This window comes from Hydractinia symbiolongicarpus, chromosome 2, assembly GCF_029227915.1.
Source record: "Hydractinia symbiolongicarpus strain clone_291-10 chromosome 2, HSymV2.1, whole genome shotgun sequence".
Lineage (NCBI taxonomy): Eukaryota > Metazoa > Cnidaria > Hydrozoa > Anthoathecata > Hydractiniidae > Hydractinia > Hydractinia symbiolongicarpus.
Window position 1 is genome coordinate 24,183,694 of NC_079876.1, and position 17,824 is coordinate 24,201,517.

Below are 17,824 nucleotides of genomic sequence, written 5' to 3' on the forward strand. Positions count from 1 at the left end.
AAGAATAATCAGTTTTCTCTAATCGCTAAGGCTGACAAATTAAGCAGCTTCAGTGACAACTGTCAAAATTTATGTCATTACTATGTTACATAACGTTTGCTATATACACGCAGTAACTTCAACGTTTAAAAGGTGATCAACAGAAAAAACGAAAATCATTTTCATTTCATACTAAAATATTTATTAAAAACAAGAACTGAACTATTCTGTACATGTGATACAGCCATGTTCGACAAACGAACTCTTTCTGAAAAATCAATACGAGGTACTGAAATGTTTTAGGTTCTGTTCATATAACGGAGAAATCTCGTACGTTGTTTATATTATCTCCCTCCTGCCATTCTAACATAAAGAATCTTTTTATCAACTCGCTTAAACAAGCTCATCATTTAACTTTTTTCTTGTTTACTCGACAAATTCAAGGAATGCATTCAAACGTTTCTTATGCTCTGCTGTTAACCTCACAGCCCTAAAAGATCAAGCGAAAGTCGTTATCAATAACATTAACAATAGAAGTTAACATAGGAGTAGCTATAATCAAACCATAGCGTCCACGACAGCAAGGTGGCCATATGTAAAAGTTCGCTATTTTAGGAGATTTTACGAGGTATTGGAAATATCTGTTAAGAGGAAATACTAAAAACGAATAGAACGAATAAAAAAAAAAAGGGTATATTTTAGATGTTGCTCAATTTTAGAAGGAAACAAAGTTATCCTGTCCATGTTTCGTCGTCAAGCTGCCATTGTGAATTGCAGTAATTATATAAATACAATTTATCAGTCATGTTGCAAGGTAATCATATATGCTTACATTCTTTATCACATTAAACGTAATAACAAAAGGTCACTATGTGAACAAAATAATGGAAATCACCATAGAACAATTTTAGCAGATTTTAGAAGAAGTCCATATTTTGGGTTAAAATTTTAGGTTATTTAGAAGAATTGTTTAAAATTATTTAGGAAAGTTTAGGAGCTGGATAAGCAAACCATCCCTGCATGTACACTGTTTTTGACGGTTTAACCCTATTCGGTCCGGGGTTTTTCGTACATATTATGACCTGGTGTCTTCAAAAACTTTTCATAGGCTTGTTCAAATTGAATCAAACTTGGCACACTCATAGTACATCACAAAAGGAACAAAATGACAGCAATGCTTGCATCAGCACATTTTCTGTGACGTCATCAAAAGCTTGAAATTTGTTCAAAATGCCACCATCTGCCTAAAATTCAATTACTTTAGTTCTAGAGCGAATTTTTGCATACTGTTTGAATTTTCTGAAAGCTACATCAAAGTTATTTAACATATTTTCGGTTTTTACATAGACCGCATGAAAAGTTGCCAAAAATTGCCCCAAAATCCGTTTTTCCCGATTTTCAGTTAAATGCCGAAAAAATCGGAAAATCGGATTAATTACGTGTCCAAAACATGGAGAATGATTCTTCTTGATAAAACAAAGTTGTGTTGTAAGTTTCAAGTTCTAAGGATAATCCTAACAAGAGTTATTAAATTTTCCCCATTATAAGGATTTCATAGAGATATTTAGGGGTAGTTTCGAGTAATAGCTAATATCAAAGCCTCTGAGAGGCATGGAAGATTTTTCACTTTTTTCATTCATAACAGCTTCTGGTAACACCACGAAGTGTAAGGTACACACATAACATTAAAAGGCAGACATCATACCCAATGTGATAACTGAAAGCTGTTGTTATACCATACAATCCTGTTTTTAATGCTAAAATAAAAGTTAAAAGAAATTAATCCATGAAATGCACATCAAGAACATACGGAAATAATTCTTTCGTGTAAACATACGAACCTAACTTCAAGGATGACGCATTCCACGCATTTAAGCGAGCCGTCTCAACATCATCGGAAGTACTTAACGTGGACGGCGTTACTGAGATTCGTGTATAGTTTTCACATTCCTAAAAAATTCATAATTGATACCAAAGGTGGATGAAAGTTTGTAGCAACTTGTCAAATAAAATGAACTTCCCGTCATTACAAAACTAGTACCCAAATTTAATCAACTAATGCCCAGCCTAAATGAACTAGGGCCTACCGTTACCCAACTTGAAAGAGCTAGTGATTAACATGGTATATCAAACCTGGAGAAGTGACAACAGTTTGGATAAGATATCAGGCAATTTCTAAATGTTAAAATATTAAAAACTTTGTTAAAGTAATAATACATTTCTCAACAAATCAGATAAAGGAGAGACAAAAAAAATCTAACTACATAATCACTATGCTTACCCTCTGTACAACGCCATATTTGTCTTCCTTTATCGATGCAGCAACTAGGTTGGACAGCCCTGTATTAACAAAGTGGATACTTTAAGAAACTTAGGTGAAATTCATTCAATAATGTAGTCGATACAAAAAGTGGAAATACTTATCATAAATAATCAGAGATAAAAGAAAAAACAATCCTGAAAATACTTAAAATCACCATAATCTCTGCGTGTTAGCACTTTACCTTCGATACAACACAACAATAACTGAAAATCACCAAATATCTCGCAAGATTTTTTCACCTTTGACTAAAATAAAAAAATGGCGGCATTCCACAACAAATAGAGGTCTTTTATTCGCAATTAAATGTTTTTCGCACTCCAAAGCTAAGGATGCTACGCAAACAGAGTGCTTCCCCCTCTTTTTACAGAGTTACAAGGTTTTAAGTCTTTTTCCCATTTTTGCGACATTTTAAAGCACCTGAGTACAAAGACACATGGACATACACACGTATATTAATGTGGAAAGATTAAATCATAGCATTGACGACAATTTCAACTTATGGAGGTAGTGTTTAAAAGGTAGTAAACACAACGATTCACTGCGAAACACAAAGATTTAGTGCGAAACACAAAGATTTGCTGCGAAACACAAAGATTTAGTGCGAAACACAAAGATTTAGTGCAAAACACAAAGATTTAGTGCGAAACACAACGATTCACTGCGAAACACAAAGATTTAGTGCGAAACACAAAGATTTAGTGCAAAACACAAAGATTTAGTGCGAAACACAACGATTCACTGCGAAACACAAAGATCTAGTGCGAAACACAAAGATTTAGTGCAAAACACAAAGATTTAGTGCGAAACACAACGATTCACTGCGAAACACAAAGATCTAGTGCGAAACACAAAGATTTAGTGCAAAACACAAAGATTTAGTGCGAAACACAAAGATTCAGTGCGAAACACAAAGATTTAGTGCGAAACACAAAGATTTAGTGCGAAACACAAAGATTTACTGCGAAACACAAAGATTCACTGCGAAACACAAAGATTTAGTGCGAAACACAAAGATTTAGTGCGAAACACAAAGATTTAGTGCGAAACACAAAGATTTAGTGCGAAACACAAAGATTTACTGCGAAACACAAAGATTCACTGCGAAACACAAAGATTTAGTGCGAAACACAAAGATTTAGTGCGAAACACAAAGATTTAGTGCGAAACACAAAGATTCACTGCGAAACACAAAGATTTGGTGCGAAACACAAAGATTTAGTGCGAAACACAAAGATTTACTGCGAAACACAAAGATTCACTGCGAAACACAAAGATTTAGTGCGAAACACAAAGATTCACTGCGAAACACAAAGATTTAGTGCGAAACACAAAGATTTAGTGCGAAACACAAAGATTTGCTGCGAAACACAAAGATTTAGTGCGAAACACAAAGATTTAGTGCAAAACACAAAGATTTAGTGCGAAACACAACGATTCACTGCGAAACACAAAGATTTAGTGCGAAACACAAAGATTTAGTGCAAAACACAAAGATTTAGTGCGAAACACAACGATTCACTGCGAAACACAAAGATCTAGTGCGAAACACAAAGATTTAGTGCAAAACACAAAGATTTAGTGCGAAACACAAAGATTTAGTGCGAAACACAAAGATTTAGTGCGAAACACAAAGATTTAGTGCGAAACACAAAGATTTACTGCGAAACACAAAGATTCACTGCGAAACACAAAGATTTAGTGCGAAACACAAAGATTTGGTGCGAAACACAAAGATTTAGTGCAAAACACAAAGATTTAGTGCGAAACACAAAGATTTAGTGCGAAACACAAAGATTTAGTGCGAAACACAAAGATTTACTGCGAAACACAAAGATTCACTGCGAAACACAAAGATTTAGTGCGAAACACAAAGATTTACTGCGAAACACAAAGATTTGCTGCGAAACACAAAGATTTGCTGCGTATCAGAAGTTATAGAAATGTTTTTGTTAGTATTCGTATTTCTCTATAAAATGGATAGATATTATAAAGAATTTATTACTGAAAGTTTTCAGGGTTTTCCTTAGATAATAATAGATATTCGAGGTTTAGAAGGTCTTTTTTTTAAAAAATCATGGACATGAAATGTCAGATTTTAAATTTCCAATATTCGAAAAACACCCTGCCAAAGCATAAAAACTTTTGGAGTCAAATATTTTTAAGGCAGACAAAACTATCAGAGATGAAAATATACATACATTCATATCCTTGCTTTGACTTGCTACTTCATAGACACTTTCCTGTGTTTTAGTAGACACGCGACCTGATAAAAAATAAATATCCATGTTTTTCCAAAACAAGCTAATGCACCATGTAATAAAAATGAAAAACATCAATAATTTTTACAATGTACCTGGACTACTCCACTGAGGCTTCTTGATTCTCGCGCTTTCTTGTTCAGCGGTAGGAGAAAACAGATTTCTCATGCCCACTGCAGCTACAGGAGATGATACCTGTTGAGGTGTCCTAGATTGTTGTTTCTGCTCAATTGCCGCTACCAATCTCGATCGTAACGAATCAAGCATTCGCAAACACTCCGCTGATATTTTATTCCAAACATGTGGTTGATTTCCTAAACGAAGGTTTTAAAAACTGTTTGGTGCAGGCATGACCATACTTGAAGGTACGATTATATCAGCGTCTTTTAAACTTACCGGGTGAGGAGAGTTCAAATAGTTGAAGACGGCGTGGTCCTTTAGATTGACTAAGGTGTAAGTAGTCGTGAAAAGCCAAACTCTATGAGGGAGATAAACCATACCATAAAAACCATCTGCGTTAATATTAAAGGGAAGAAAACATCATAATACACTCTTAAAAACAAGTACCTTAAGCAAAGGATTACTACTCTCCATGGCCTCTCCCAATGTTTTCCCCTGGTCAGTTGCCAAAGCTGCCACAATGGGGAACGTGTAATGCTGAAATAAATAAATTTATAATTAAAAACTCAACGTTACTCCCTTTAATATATACAAAAAATTGATTTTATTGCAGTAAAAAACAAAAACAAAATAAAAAAAAGTTGCGTGAAAAATACATCAGCTTACTTGGGTATTACATATCTGCAGAAAGCAATTGGATATTTTGAACGTGAACACAACTGCTATAGACATCGTGAAGCAAAGCCAAAAGAGAGAAAGATTACACAAGTTCCATACTGTACCAAGCATGAAGAAGCTATGATAGTATAAAATATAGGACTTTGCAGTTTACATCAACTGTGCGGATATTAGCAGAAAGAATACATGATGTAGCTATACAAACTCACCTGTTCATATCGTAGCCAAAAACAAATGATAAAACACTCTGCGGTAGAACTCCTGAAAAAAAAACAACGCATTAAATCGAAGCTACTTTAAAATCACAAACATGCACAGTGATTAGAAAAAGGTTAGAGATAATAATTAATGCTATTTATACAATATATCAAATACTGACGGACAAAACATTATTGTTTTGTAATATTAAAAATATTTTTGAATAAAGACTTACAAATTGTCATTTTATAAAGCCCACTACCACTGAATGCCTCCCTTCCAATAAGCCCCTCAAAATGATTTTTTATAAATAAGCCCTGGAGTATGTCGTACACTTGACACGCGTTTTTAGAGGATCGAGTTGAATTTATAATTTTTGTTTGTTTGTTTGTCTGGATTAAGCAACATGATTCTCATAAGTATTACATCAATCATGTAATATTTTTAACAGGCTTTAGAAAAAGTTTTTAAAATTGGGAGAAATTACAGACTCGTTATGTTTCACTCTATGCTTTTGATTATAAAAAGAGTGTAGTGCAACTTGATGCAAAAGAAGAATTTAGGTTTAAAATTGAAAATAATACACTTATGCGAGCAGCACCTCTGAGCAATATTTAAACAGTGTACTTATGCATGGTTGTTTAACAAGGACTTGGAAGTCTGTAATTTCATTTATTCTGAATCTGCCAAAAAATTCTTAAAAACACAATTCTTACCAATTAAAATATAAACAGGATAATACAATCGAAGCATCTAAAACAACAAATTATAAAGCAACATCGTTTCTCTTACATGTTAGATATTATTGTATAATTATTAACTTAAAGACTTGTGTGTTAGTTGTTTTCATAGTCCGTGACAACAACTTCAATGCTTATACAACATGTCAAGAATATGTGTTGTGTTATACCTTGAAGCTACATGAAACACTTTCCAGTAAACATGGACCCAATGCTTTCTTTACTCTAAAAAATCTCTTTTGCTAAAAAACAAGTGAAGAAATAATAAGATAAGCCTTATTTTCTAACATGATGAAAATTTGTTACACGTTTTATTTTTAACTATCATACAAACCTGAACAACAGGGAACTGTGTGATATATTCGTGCTTTCGATAATAAGTGAGCGAAAGAGACACTCCCTGTGAAAAAACAGAAATGCGAATATGATATGATATTCACTATATGTAAGCAGGGCTCAGACTTTGCAATATATTTGATGACCTTCGTTTTAAACATACAGTGTAACCAAGGTAAGGACGCCTTTTCAGTGAATTTCCACCTATTCAGAGTGCAATTCAAAAAGTTTTCTGTGAAAATGAAACAATACATATTTTGCTACTCGATTGGTTATTCTCTGTTAATGATTTTTTTTATTATTTATTTACTTTTTTATTATGTTCTTATCAGAATTTAATTTTCCACACAGAAAAAAAAAATTTCAATTTTGTTTCATGAAAACATTCAACCAAAACCAAAAAGTTTTTATATCAACCTCAAGATATTTATTGTTTTCTTGTTTTTATGTGCTTACCGTGTGCTTATTTCGTGAAGTAGAATGTCAAAACACTTTATGAACATGAAATTTTGGTGAAAAAGGTCACGAAAAAATTCTATGACACACTACACTGTACAAACAGTAACACACCATAGGTTTGTCAACTTGTAACTAATATTTTCTCTCAAATTCCAATTCTTTTTAAGAATAAACAAAGTTAATTATTGTTGCTTTCATGATAAAATGTACCGTTTGAAAAAAATTGTGCTTTTTAATTACTATATGAATACTTATATGTATAATCAGTTCCTATTTCATGGTTGAATGAAAAATAGTTTGTGTCTTTCCAAACATTTATATACACAGTAATTTGTTTTGTCCAAAAAGTACTCACCAGAAAAAGGCTGTAAAGTAACACAAAATTTCTTTCTTCAGAATTCAAGTTATCTCTAAACGTATACAGTACAGCAGTGTGGTGCAAAAAGAATAATTATAAATAGTGTAAAATTGAGAAGAAAAAGTATTCTTAGCTATACTGAGTGTTTATGGTTTACGCCCTAACAAAAGTTAAATAGAATATGAAAATTCTCACAAAGAAGATCAATAAATATCAATATTTTTACAAAAGAATGAAATAATCTATATAATTCGTCAAATAAACGCAAAAATAGGGGTCAGAGGAAATGCATAACAAAGAATCTTCTATAAACTAGCTTGATGTAAGACATTGAGGTATACATAATGTAGAAAACAAACCTATTTGAGTTTGTATTAGGGAGATAGAATTGTAGAAGAATCACAGAAGAAACTAATGCCACCATTAGTGTACATATAGTGTTGACTAATTGCTTTGGGTTTAGCATGTGGAGAAAAAACTTCCAGTTCGTTGAGTGGACTGTTTTTGACACTAAACAACAAAACAAAATTATTGGTATAATGTTATATGTCGAGTCATCAGGCAGGCAGTTATTGATGACGTTAACAATCACAACATTTACATAATTTTTTTTTATTTGTTTAACAGTTGCTTACTTCAACACTGAATAAAATAATGTGCTTGTAACGGCTTTTATGCTTTTTATAATTCTCATTGACCTTTTCTGTTTTTTTTGAAGGTAGTTTTTTTTTAAAAAAATTATATACTGAAAACTCACCACTAAGAGCTCTTGATTGAAATATTGTAAGCAAGACAGAGCATGCTTGCCACAAAATGCAGAAACCAATTGTTGATAATGATACCGACAGTGACAAAAATCCTGAACAAACAATTAATCAAAAAAAATCAATAAAAATATAATAAATGGGTATAATATAATCACCTAATTAAAATTCGGTTTGAATTCAAACATCTTTTAAACAACGTGTTTTATTTTATTATACTCCATTTTTACATCAATAATTTGATTGACATTATTCCTGACATTGACAAATTATTCTAAATTAAATGCCACAACACTTTCTTACCATACTATTTTCATTGCTGGCAATTTTGAAAGTCATATTCTTTTCAAATAAGGCATACTCATACACGAATAAATTTATGCAAAATATCAATCAAGTTAATATTCTTCTGAATGTATAACACCTCTGTCTGGTATGGTGTCCTCTTCCTTCCTGAAATTCAGACTTGAGGAATTAAATTTTCCTTTCCAGGTTGTACTTGCCTGTGTAAGAAGTGTTATGTTGTACGGTAGTGAGACATGGGCAGTGAAGCAGGAAGATCTTGACCGTTTAGAAAGGAATGATATGAGAATGGTTAGGTGGATGTGTAACGCCAGTCTGAGAGACAGAAAGAGTTCAGATGAGCTAAGAAGCAGGCTAAGTCTCCGTAGAATTAAAGATGTTATCCAGATAAGAAGCTTGAATTGGCTGGGGCACTTGGAAAGAATGGAGGAGGATAATTGGGTAAGAAAGTGTAAAGACTTGATAGTTCCTGGGGCAAAGGCCAGAGGCAGACCGAGAAAGACTTGGCAGGAGGTTATAAGGACAGACTTGATACAGAGGAAGTTGAGTTTAGATCTAACACAGTCTAGATCAGATTGGAAGAGGGTCATTAATATACCCCGTCCAACCCATCCTAGCATGGAAAACGGACGTTAAGCCGAGAATGATGATGATGATGACTTGGTATATCTATTGCAACAAGATATCTCTATCAGATTCTTTTAGAAAAATCTTGATGCATGTGTGGCAAAAAAAACATGCTTCACAATATTCAAATGCTCCTTCGGCATGTTTCATTAATCAGTTTAAACAACTTGACATTCTTTCAATAGCAAACCTAAATAATTTTGCTTGTGTGTGCACATACACTACTGCACTCCTCTATTGAATAAACATCTGTTCAGTAAACAACTATGTGTGCAACAAGCAAAACTTCAATGGACTCTTGGATTAAAAAAAATCAGAAAAAAAAGTATTTCAAATTCTCAGAAAAGTATGAAAATCCTTTTTTAAACCGTTTTGACTAATTTTGCTTACGAATCCACCATTATTGGTCTGGGAAAAAATTCTCAAAAACTGACTTTGACACATTTGAGGGTCAATTATTCTTAAAATTAGAAAAAACTAATAATCCAATCCTGAGAAAAGCTGGTAACGGACAGATGGACACAAGTCATTTTACAGGACCTGTATCAGGTAGCACCAAAAAGATGGAATAACACACAGTCAGATTTCTCAAGACGCCTCTGGTTACAAAACTGTCCTAGGAGGGTAAAAAAGTGTTATGAAATATCTTTGCAAATAAAGTTTGGTAAAAAATAATATGGGTTTCATTGCATAAAATCAGATGCAAGACATCAAGTCCAGGTACTGTTGACATTAATTTAGTAATAAGTAGATCTGTGGCTCAACATACCTGATATCCATGTCACAGGAGAAAATAGAGAAAAATTAACCATCAACGTAAATGTTATTAAAATAACCGGGAGAAACAACATCAACCACACACCACTTGCAAGACTGCGCCAATAAAACTCCTATGGTGTAAAAGCAAAGCTAAATAAAAAAATAAACAGAAGTGTTGTATAGATAATTAAAAGAGTTTATTGTGCCCAGATAAAAATTCAAAAGTGTTTTTCTATGTATTACTTCATTTCTGCACAATGAAGAAAGTTAAATATATAGCATTCATGCAATATTAAGGTAGCATAGAGTAAATATTATTTTTTTTTAATTTTTTTAGGTACATATGTCTTTTCAAAGTGCTCTTTCCAATGAACTAATTTTTATTCCAACATGTTTCTAGAAAATTGAAGGATTCAGTGCTACAAAACATTTCACGTCATGTCTTTGTTGTGGTGATAAAAAATTTCTGTGCTGTGCACTAAATGAGTACGACTCAAATTTACTAAAAAAAATCTGACCTTCAGCATTGAGAATGAATGAACTTTCGGTTTACACAATATTTATGCACAAGTTTTAATATATAAGCAAGACAAAAAGCACTAAAAAAGAGTGAATCATATAATAGCATTTCGTCATTTTTTTATTATTAAAAGTTTTTTTTTGTTATTGGGAAAATGTCTTTAAAATCCTCAAATCATATCTCATGTTTTCTCCAACTTCTTCTTCCAAAGACGAAACATTGACTGGGTTTCCCTTGCTGTTTTTTTCCTGCAATATTTTTATTGCTTTTGACATTTTTATATTCTTATTATTAAAAATATTCACACAAAACAAAAATGAGTTGAATAAAATCATTTTCTCTAATATTTCAATTTCTGTTTTTGAACATTTATACCCATATTTCACACACCAACCCCCAACGTAAGTAAAAAATCATCATATCAGAAACAAATGATTTTAAAATTATTTTTTTATTCTTTTCTACGACCGGGGCGTTCTTATGCTGAAAACGTGTTGAATAAGAGTTTTACAAGTTCATTCTAAATAACTAAACTAATCATTTACATATTCTCTTTCAATTTCTTGTAATCACAAGTCGAAAGAAAAAAAGCTTCGTTAACAAATATATCTGAATAATTTTTACATAAAATTTTCAGTTGCCCACACTTCTTAAAAAATACATTAGATGACGTCATAAAATTTTCCTTATTGGCTTCAAAAGTGATTGATCTCCAATTGTGTGTCTCATTTTAGCAGATTTGGATGCAAAAGTGATTGAAAGAAGAAGAAAAAAAATTGAGTGTTATTTTCATGTTGTAGATTTTTTATGTCATATTTTCAAAACGATTAAAGTTGAGAAAAAATGAAACCCACGATTTAAATTTAGACTATGCTGAACATGTGGACATTTTTTTTTTCTCAGAACATTACAGTTGGCCACACCCAGTTTTCAAGACTTTCCACTATATTTTTAATCTTTTACATCATTTTAATTTCTTTTTTCTGTCATATTGTAGAACAAACGTTAGTTACGATGTACATACATACTTTTATAATGTTTTCTTAGAATAAAAGTTGAAAAAAGCTCTTACACAGAAAAAGTGAAATTTACCATACCACTATTTTAATTTCAGCATGGTAAAATAAATCTTATATATATAGCAAGTGAGAAAAAAAGTTCTTAACACCAGTAACATAACATTGTTAAGTAAATAACTTATCTAGTAAGAAGATTGATTTCTTTCTTCTGTACTAACCTCATTTGTAAACCATATTCCTGGAGCTGTTGGTTGACCTATGTGATTATGTTGCATTGGAGGCTCCATTTTTTCTCGACAACATAAATTTGTTTAGGTGCTGTTAAAAACAAAACAAAATATTTATAAGCTATAGAATAATGAAGTTAAAGAAACAATCAAGTTACCAACTGTAGATTACTTATAGTAAGGTTTTTAAAGGGTACTTTAATATTTCGGAGCCTTCCAAAATCACATACTTAAAATTCAGTTTACCTAACAACAACAACAAAATTACCTTGACATAGAGAAAATCAAGACTAAACTCTTTGTCAAACCTACTGACATGCTAACGCTGCTATAAATAATTCATATTACCCTCAACATAAAAAACGCAGTACTTTATATCCTTTAAATTTTAAGTTTAATGGATAAATCAGATTTCTATTTATGCTTTCTTGATTCCCTTGCCAAAAAAGTATTGTGAATTGTTAATACAGTATTAAAAAACTACATGCTCATTTCATGCTTTAACACTGCTCATTTCATGCTTTAACGCTTATACCCTTTCACTGATGCTGACAAAATGATTTGATCTTGAACGTTACAGCTTCACATGTGCAAACAGAGATAATGGTTAATTGTGACATGTGGTTTATTGACAAGAATGTTTAGGGATTGTCTCCACAATGGTTTAAAAACAATCATTTCAATTTGTATGATATATAATATTTTATTTCGAACAATCTATATACGATTGTGAGACAAATTTTTTTTAAATAACATTTACCAAATAATTGTTTTAAATTTGCTTCCATTTTGTTCGTCTCCAATCATATAAAATTAATTTGTTTCCACACTCTGCTACTTTGTTTCAGTCCAAGTGAGTTCCAAATCCATGTCATATAACAAATGATCAGGCCTCACCAGAAAAAAAAACTTTGCATACCATAAGGGACCGCCTCCACCATCGTTTCACATTTTATTCGAATTGGAAACATTATGATCGTTATCGAGATTGTATTATGATTTTTTAAAATTGTTTACAGATCGTTTCATGAAATGAAGGTGAAACGATTTGAAAAGATTATGAAACAATTGAATTTTATTTTAAACTGTAATCTTAAAAATGATACAAAGTGGAAGAGAATGGGATACGAATGGGAAACGATTCCGAAACTATTTTGAAACGAATGCAGAAAAAACTTTTAGAACAAATTTCAAAACGAATTCTGAAGCGAATTGTTCTCCCGAAACAATTCAAAAACAATCAGGAAAAAACAATAAGGAGCGAAAAAAGTGCCACAGATCGTTTAAAAACCATCAAACACGATTGTATAGGAAGCGAAAACATTGCCTTAGATTGTTTAAAAATTATCAATACGCGATCGTATAAGTAGTTAAAACATCGTCGTAAATCGTTTAAAAATTATCAAAACACGATCATACAAGGGAAATCATAGCCATAGAACGAAAGATATAGATATTTTAAATAATAGAATTTCTTTAGAAATGGGTGCATGATAAACATAATAATAATAATGATTTTAAATTTGAAGCGATTTTAAAACGATTTGCATTGAAAGAAATTTAACAAATTGTTGAAACGAATTGATTTTGATATTGTGAGACGATTAGGCGATTTTTTTGAAAGAAAGGGGTGTATTTTCATGTTGGAGACAAGGTGGGGTATGTTTAAAATTGTGGACCAAAAACACAAGAACCAAGTGTCTGAACTAGTGACTCAGATACAGATAATCTTTTCTGGGAATGAAAGTTTACAAAATTGAACTGAAAAGAAGAAGAAGAAGAAGAAGAAGAAGAAGAAGAAGAAGAAGAAGAAGAAGAAGAAGAAGAAGAAGAAGAAGAAGAAGAAGAAGAAGAAGAAGAAGAAGAAGAAGAAGAAGAAGAAGAAGAAGAAGAAGAAGAAGAAGAAGAAGAAGAAGAAGAAGAAGAAGAAGAAGAAGAAGAAGAAGAAGAAGAAGAAGAAGAAGAAGAAGAAGAAGAAGAAGAAGAAGAAGAAGAAGAAGAAGAAGAAGAAGAAGAAGAAGAAGAAGAAGAAGAAGAAGAAGAAGAAGAAGAAGAAGAAGAAGAAGAAGAAGAAGAAGAAGAAGAAGAAGAAGAAGAAGAAGAAGAAGAAGAAGAAGAAGAAGAAGAAGAAGAAGAAGAAGAAGAAGAAGAAGAAGAAGAAGAAGAAGAAGAAGAAGAAGAAGAAGAAGAAGAAGAAGAAGAAGAAGAAGAAGAAGAAGAAGAAGAAGAAGAAGAAGAAGAAGAAGAAGAAGAAGAAGAAGAAGAAGAAGAAGAAGAAGAAGAAGAAGAAGAAGAAGAAGAAGAAGAAGAAGAAGAAGAAGAAGAGTGGGAGTTGATAAACCCGTACTAGGTTAAATGTATTGTTCAAGAAAATAGTTTTTAAGATTAATTTTAAATACATTGAAAGATTGCGAGAGACTGTTCCAGAGAACTGGAACCCTAAACATATTGCCATTATATAGTTCACAAGGTTAGACCTGTTATGATGAAGTGTAAGTAGGTCTGAAATAGTACCTGAATCAAAAATATTTTCCCTATTAATCAATCTATTACTGCATGTGTTGTAGTTGTGAATAAAATGAGTTAGTGTAAACCATTCTAGAAAATTGATAGGTGTTTCTTGTGATAGAGTATGGTAGATAAAATTAGCAAAGTGCAGTTTATAAATACATCTTAAACTTTCAAATTGTGTAGTCCTGTAAAGAGCGGGTTAGTTGGAGGTAATGATGGGATAGTTGTCATTAGATGTTAACATTCTTACTGCCTTTTTTGTAGAGTGAGAATGTGTCTAAGGACAGAATCAAAAGCTGACTTCCAGACTTGAATGCCTTAAATATACCACATCCTAATGTGTTCTGTCAGTTCCATTAGAGCAAATATAGTATAATTATTCTTCTTAAATCCAAATTGGTTCTTAAACAAAATTTGATTAATTTAAGAAAATTGTAAAGTCTTGTATGCATTAATTTTTCTATGATGTTATCAAAAACAGATAGCAAAGATATGGGTCTAAAGTTATTCAGATCTTGTGTGGAACCCCCCTAATGTAGAGGGATGACTTTAGCAACCTTCAAAGCATTAGGAAAAGTACTAGTTAAAAATGAGTTATTAATTAAACTGCAAAGAGGAATTATAATCAGATCAGCCACAGATTTTAACATGTTGAAAGGTATACTAGCAGGACCTAAACTTTTACTTTCCAAACCTTGAATAATATCAAGCACCTCCTGTGAAGTAACTTTGGATAATAAAAATTCATTGTCTTGTCTATTTTTTCAGAATTTGACAGGCGAGATGTTTTTTATTTTAGGAATATTTTTATCTAAATTAGGACAAACATTCACAAAAAAGTCGTTCACATGATTTGCTATCAATTTTGGATTGTTGATAATCAAACCATTGACATTATATAAGTTGAGAAATGCCTTGATTTGAGTTGTTCTTTGTGTTGATTAAATAGCGAAAACCTTGCCAAGTTTTCTTTATGTTATTGCTATGAGTAAGAAAGTAAGAGTTGTAATAAGCAATTTTAGATTTTTTTAAAGTACAGTTAACCCTATTTCTAAAAAGTTTATAAGCTCTCTTTACATTATCATTTCTAGCTGTCTTTTTTTCCTTGTACAAATTCATTTTTTAACCTGGTCAATTTTGAGAGGTTTTAGTCAATCCAAGGTTTAGTTTTAAGTTTCAGTTCATTAAAAGTTAGTTTTTTATAGGTGCATGTCTATCTACACAGCCTTTGAGCTGCCATAAAAAATCATTCATTAAGTTATTGCTTTCACCTTCAATCTTCCAATTTTGAATTGGAGATATCATCTCTAAAGGGATTTGCATCATACTTTGAAAAATCTCTTGAAAATACAATCTTTGGCTTAGAGTCTATAGTTTTGAGAGATTTACAGAAGCAAATTGGGAAAAGTGCTCTGATAGGCAGAAGTAGATATTTCCACTACAGATTTTATCCCAGATAGTATTGCTGAAAATATTATCAATTAAAGATTTTCTACCACCCTAGAAGGATGTTGAATAAGGGGAAGAAAGCTATAGCTACAGAATAAGTTATAAAAATTAAGGAGCTAAATTTCTCTATTTTTAGAAGATTTATGTTAAAGTCACCCCAAATGTAAACTTCTTTATTTTCTTTGGCTAATTTCTTAAGGACATGTTCCATATAAAAAAGAAAATCGTCTAAATTTTGTCTAGGATGTCAGTAGATACAACCACAAATGATGTTTTTATTTGTTTTGTTAGAGATCTTAATCCAAGTACTCTGGAACTGATCAGATTGAGCTCCAAGGTCATGTCTAGTAAAAGGTTTGTAAGGACTATTAACAAAAAGAAGTGTACCACCTTTAGCTTTGTTTGTGGTTAGATCATTGTAGGTTTTTGGTGATGTCCCATCACATGTAATGTGACACCATTTTAAGGTCACACTGAATAGTTTTTTGATTACACAAAACATTCTTGTTGCAAACACTACAAGGCCATTTTAAGTTATTAGTTGGATTTGGATTTAGGAGAGTGTTGTTAATTAACGCCTCTTCGATCCTGTCATTAGTCAGGTTCAGTTTGAGTTAAGAGGAATTAAAGGGCATTTAACTCAGCTGTTGTAGAAAAGAAAAAGTGAAGAGAACAAGTGAAAAGAGAGGAAGAAAAGAAAATCAGACCAAAAAAATAACCAAAAGCAACTATATAATTTGGTAACAAAACATGGAATTGAATTGAAGCTTGCAAAATGTATGCAAAAAACAAAAACACACACATACACAAAAAGTATGAAACTATGACTAAAAGCAAGGAATATCTGACAAGAAGAGGCAGAATACAAGTTTATAGCAAAATATGTCTACAAAATAACAAGAAAATGACACAAAATGGCTCACACAACCAAGGCATTTAAAAACGGAAGAAAACTCACAGCTAAGTGTGCCATTATTAATGTGTACAAGTTTTCTGCAAAACGGATGTAAAATTTGAGAATTTAAATAAAAAAAGGTGCAAAATTAAGGGGCGTAAAGAAATAATTCCACAGCCTGTACAGCTTTTTTAACAGTCGTTTTTAACAGACCCAGTCGTAACGTCCTTGTCTTAGCTAGTTGAAATAATGCTTAAGGATAATCCTATACAACCTCATGTCACCAGATATTGTCCAAAGTCTCAAACAGTTAGTTTTGAAACTATAAACACACAATTTCAACAGTCTATTCCAGGGAACAAGCCATGTGTAAAATTTTGTGATACCTGTCGAAGTGAGAAAGGAATGTCAAAAATAAGTTTTATGTAAATTTTTACGTAAGTTTTATGTAGGTTTTTAATTGCTCTGGAAAAACAATTAAATATGGACTTTCTTTTAAATAGTTACTAGATTTGTTTTAAAATTGTTTTGAAAATATTTTCCAATCGTATGCCATTTTTTTCCATCCCCTTCTACTAATTTTTGAGCTTAAAAAATAAATTAAATTACAATTGTTTCCAAATCATCTCAATTTGCTTAACGTTCGTTTTATTAAACAAACTGGAATTTAATAAGTGGTAATTCTTCAATCAAAATAGCCTTTTTTGGTAATCTAGGGCTTACTTGACTTTAAAAAACAGGATGTACAAAATGATAGAGGAAATATTAATTAGGAAAAGAAAGAAGAAATAGTGCGTGCCACAGCAGCCTCAGGTTAAATGAGAGAAGTGAGCAGATGGCATTCACTACTGCTGGGCTGTGTTTGATGTTTGTTGGCGTGCAGTGAGGAGTGATGAGTTGTTTAGTGGGCAGATCCTGATTGGGTCTGTGTTAGCTTAAAATGAGTATTAAATACTCCAGGAGACCCCGTCTAAGCCATGGCCCTTCATGGAAATCATAAAACAGGGTAAATCCCTCCTTTGTTGTAAAATATGAATATTGTACATCTACTATACATCATCTAGCTACCTAGGTCAAAAAATTTCGCGCTTTGGGCAAAGGAATCATCACGGCAGCCAATTGAAAGTCGTGCGTTATCACCCCTTCATTGTTCACAAGCTAGATTTTTCCTTTTTTTCTCATAGTGTAAAATATGTAAAAAAGTATATCCTACAAACTACAATTTTTTAATGTTATATTACTGTAAGAATTTGTTTGTGGAGACACATGATAGAAAGTTTCCTAAAGGACCGTCGCACAAC

General features: G+C 32.0%; 1 protein-coding gene across 1 annotated transcript; it reads right to left on the bottom strand.

Moving 5' to 3' along the window:
- Positions 1–158: 158 nt before the first annotated feature.
- LOC130630296 (nucleoporin NDC1-like) lies at positions 159–17,807 on the bottom strand. The gene is made up of 21 exons (XM_057443745.1): positions 17,741–17,807; positions 11,660–11,759; positions 9,913–10,033; positions 8,207–8,308; positions 7,809–7,959; positions 7,447–7,501; positions 6,631–6,696; positions 6,467–6,538; positions 6,273–6,309; positions 5,568–5,619; positions 5,347–5,476; positions 5,128–5,217; positions 4,957–5,038; positions 4,656–4,874; positions 4,501–4,565; positions 2,484–2,547; positions 2,261–2,319; positions 2,113–2,154; positions 1,821–1,929; positions 1,685–1,736; positions 159–469 (listed from the first exon to the last, which is right to left on the bottom strand). Exons 2-21 carry the CDS (start codon positions 11,726–11,728, stop codon positions 406–408), a joined length of 1,701 nt encoding a protein of 566 aa, XP_057299728.1. The 5' UTR covers positions 11,729–11,759; positions 17,741–17,807; the 3' UTR covers positions 159–405.
- Positions 17,808–17,824: the final 17 nt, after the last annotated feature.

Excerpts from the sequence above, each read along its gene's own strand:
- LOC130630296 (XM_057443745.1), bottom strand. The coding sequence starts at position 11,728 with ATGGAGCCTCCAATGCAACATAATCACATAGGTCAACCAACAGCTCCA. Across the intron at positions 10,034-11,659 it reads GAATATGGTTTACAAATGAG|GAGTTTTATTGGCGCAGTCT; the intron begins GTTAGTACAGAA and ends TTTACACCATAG. Across the intron at positions 2,320-2,483 it reads ATTGTTGTGTTGTATCGAAG|GGCTGTCCAACCTAGTTGCT; the intron begins GTAAAGTGCTAA and ends TTGTTAATACAG.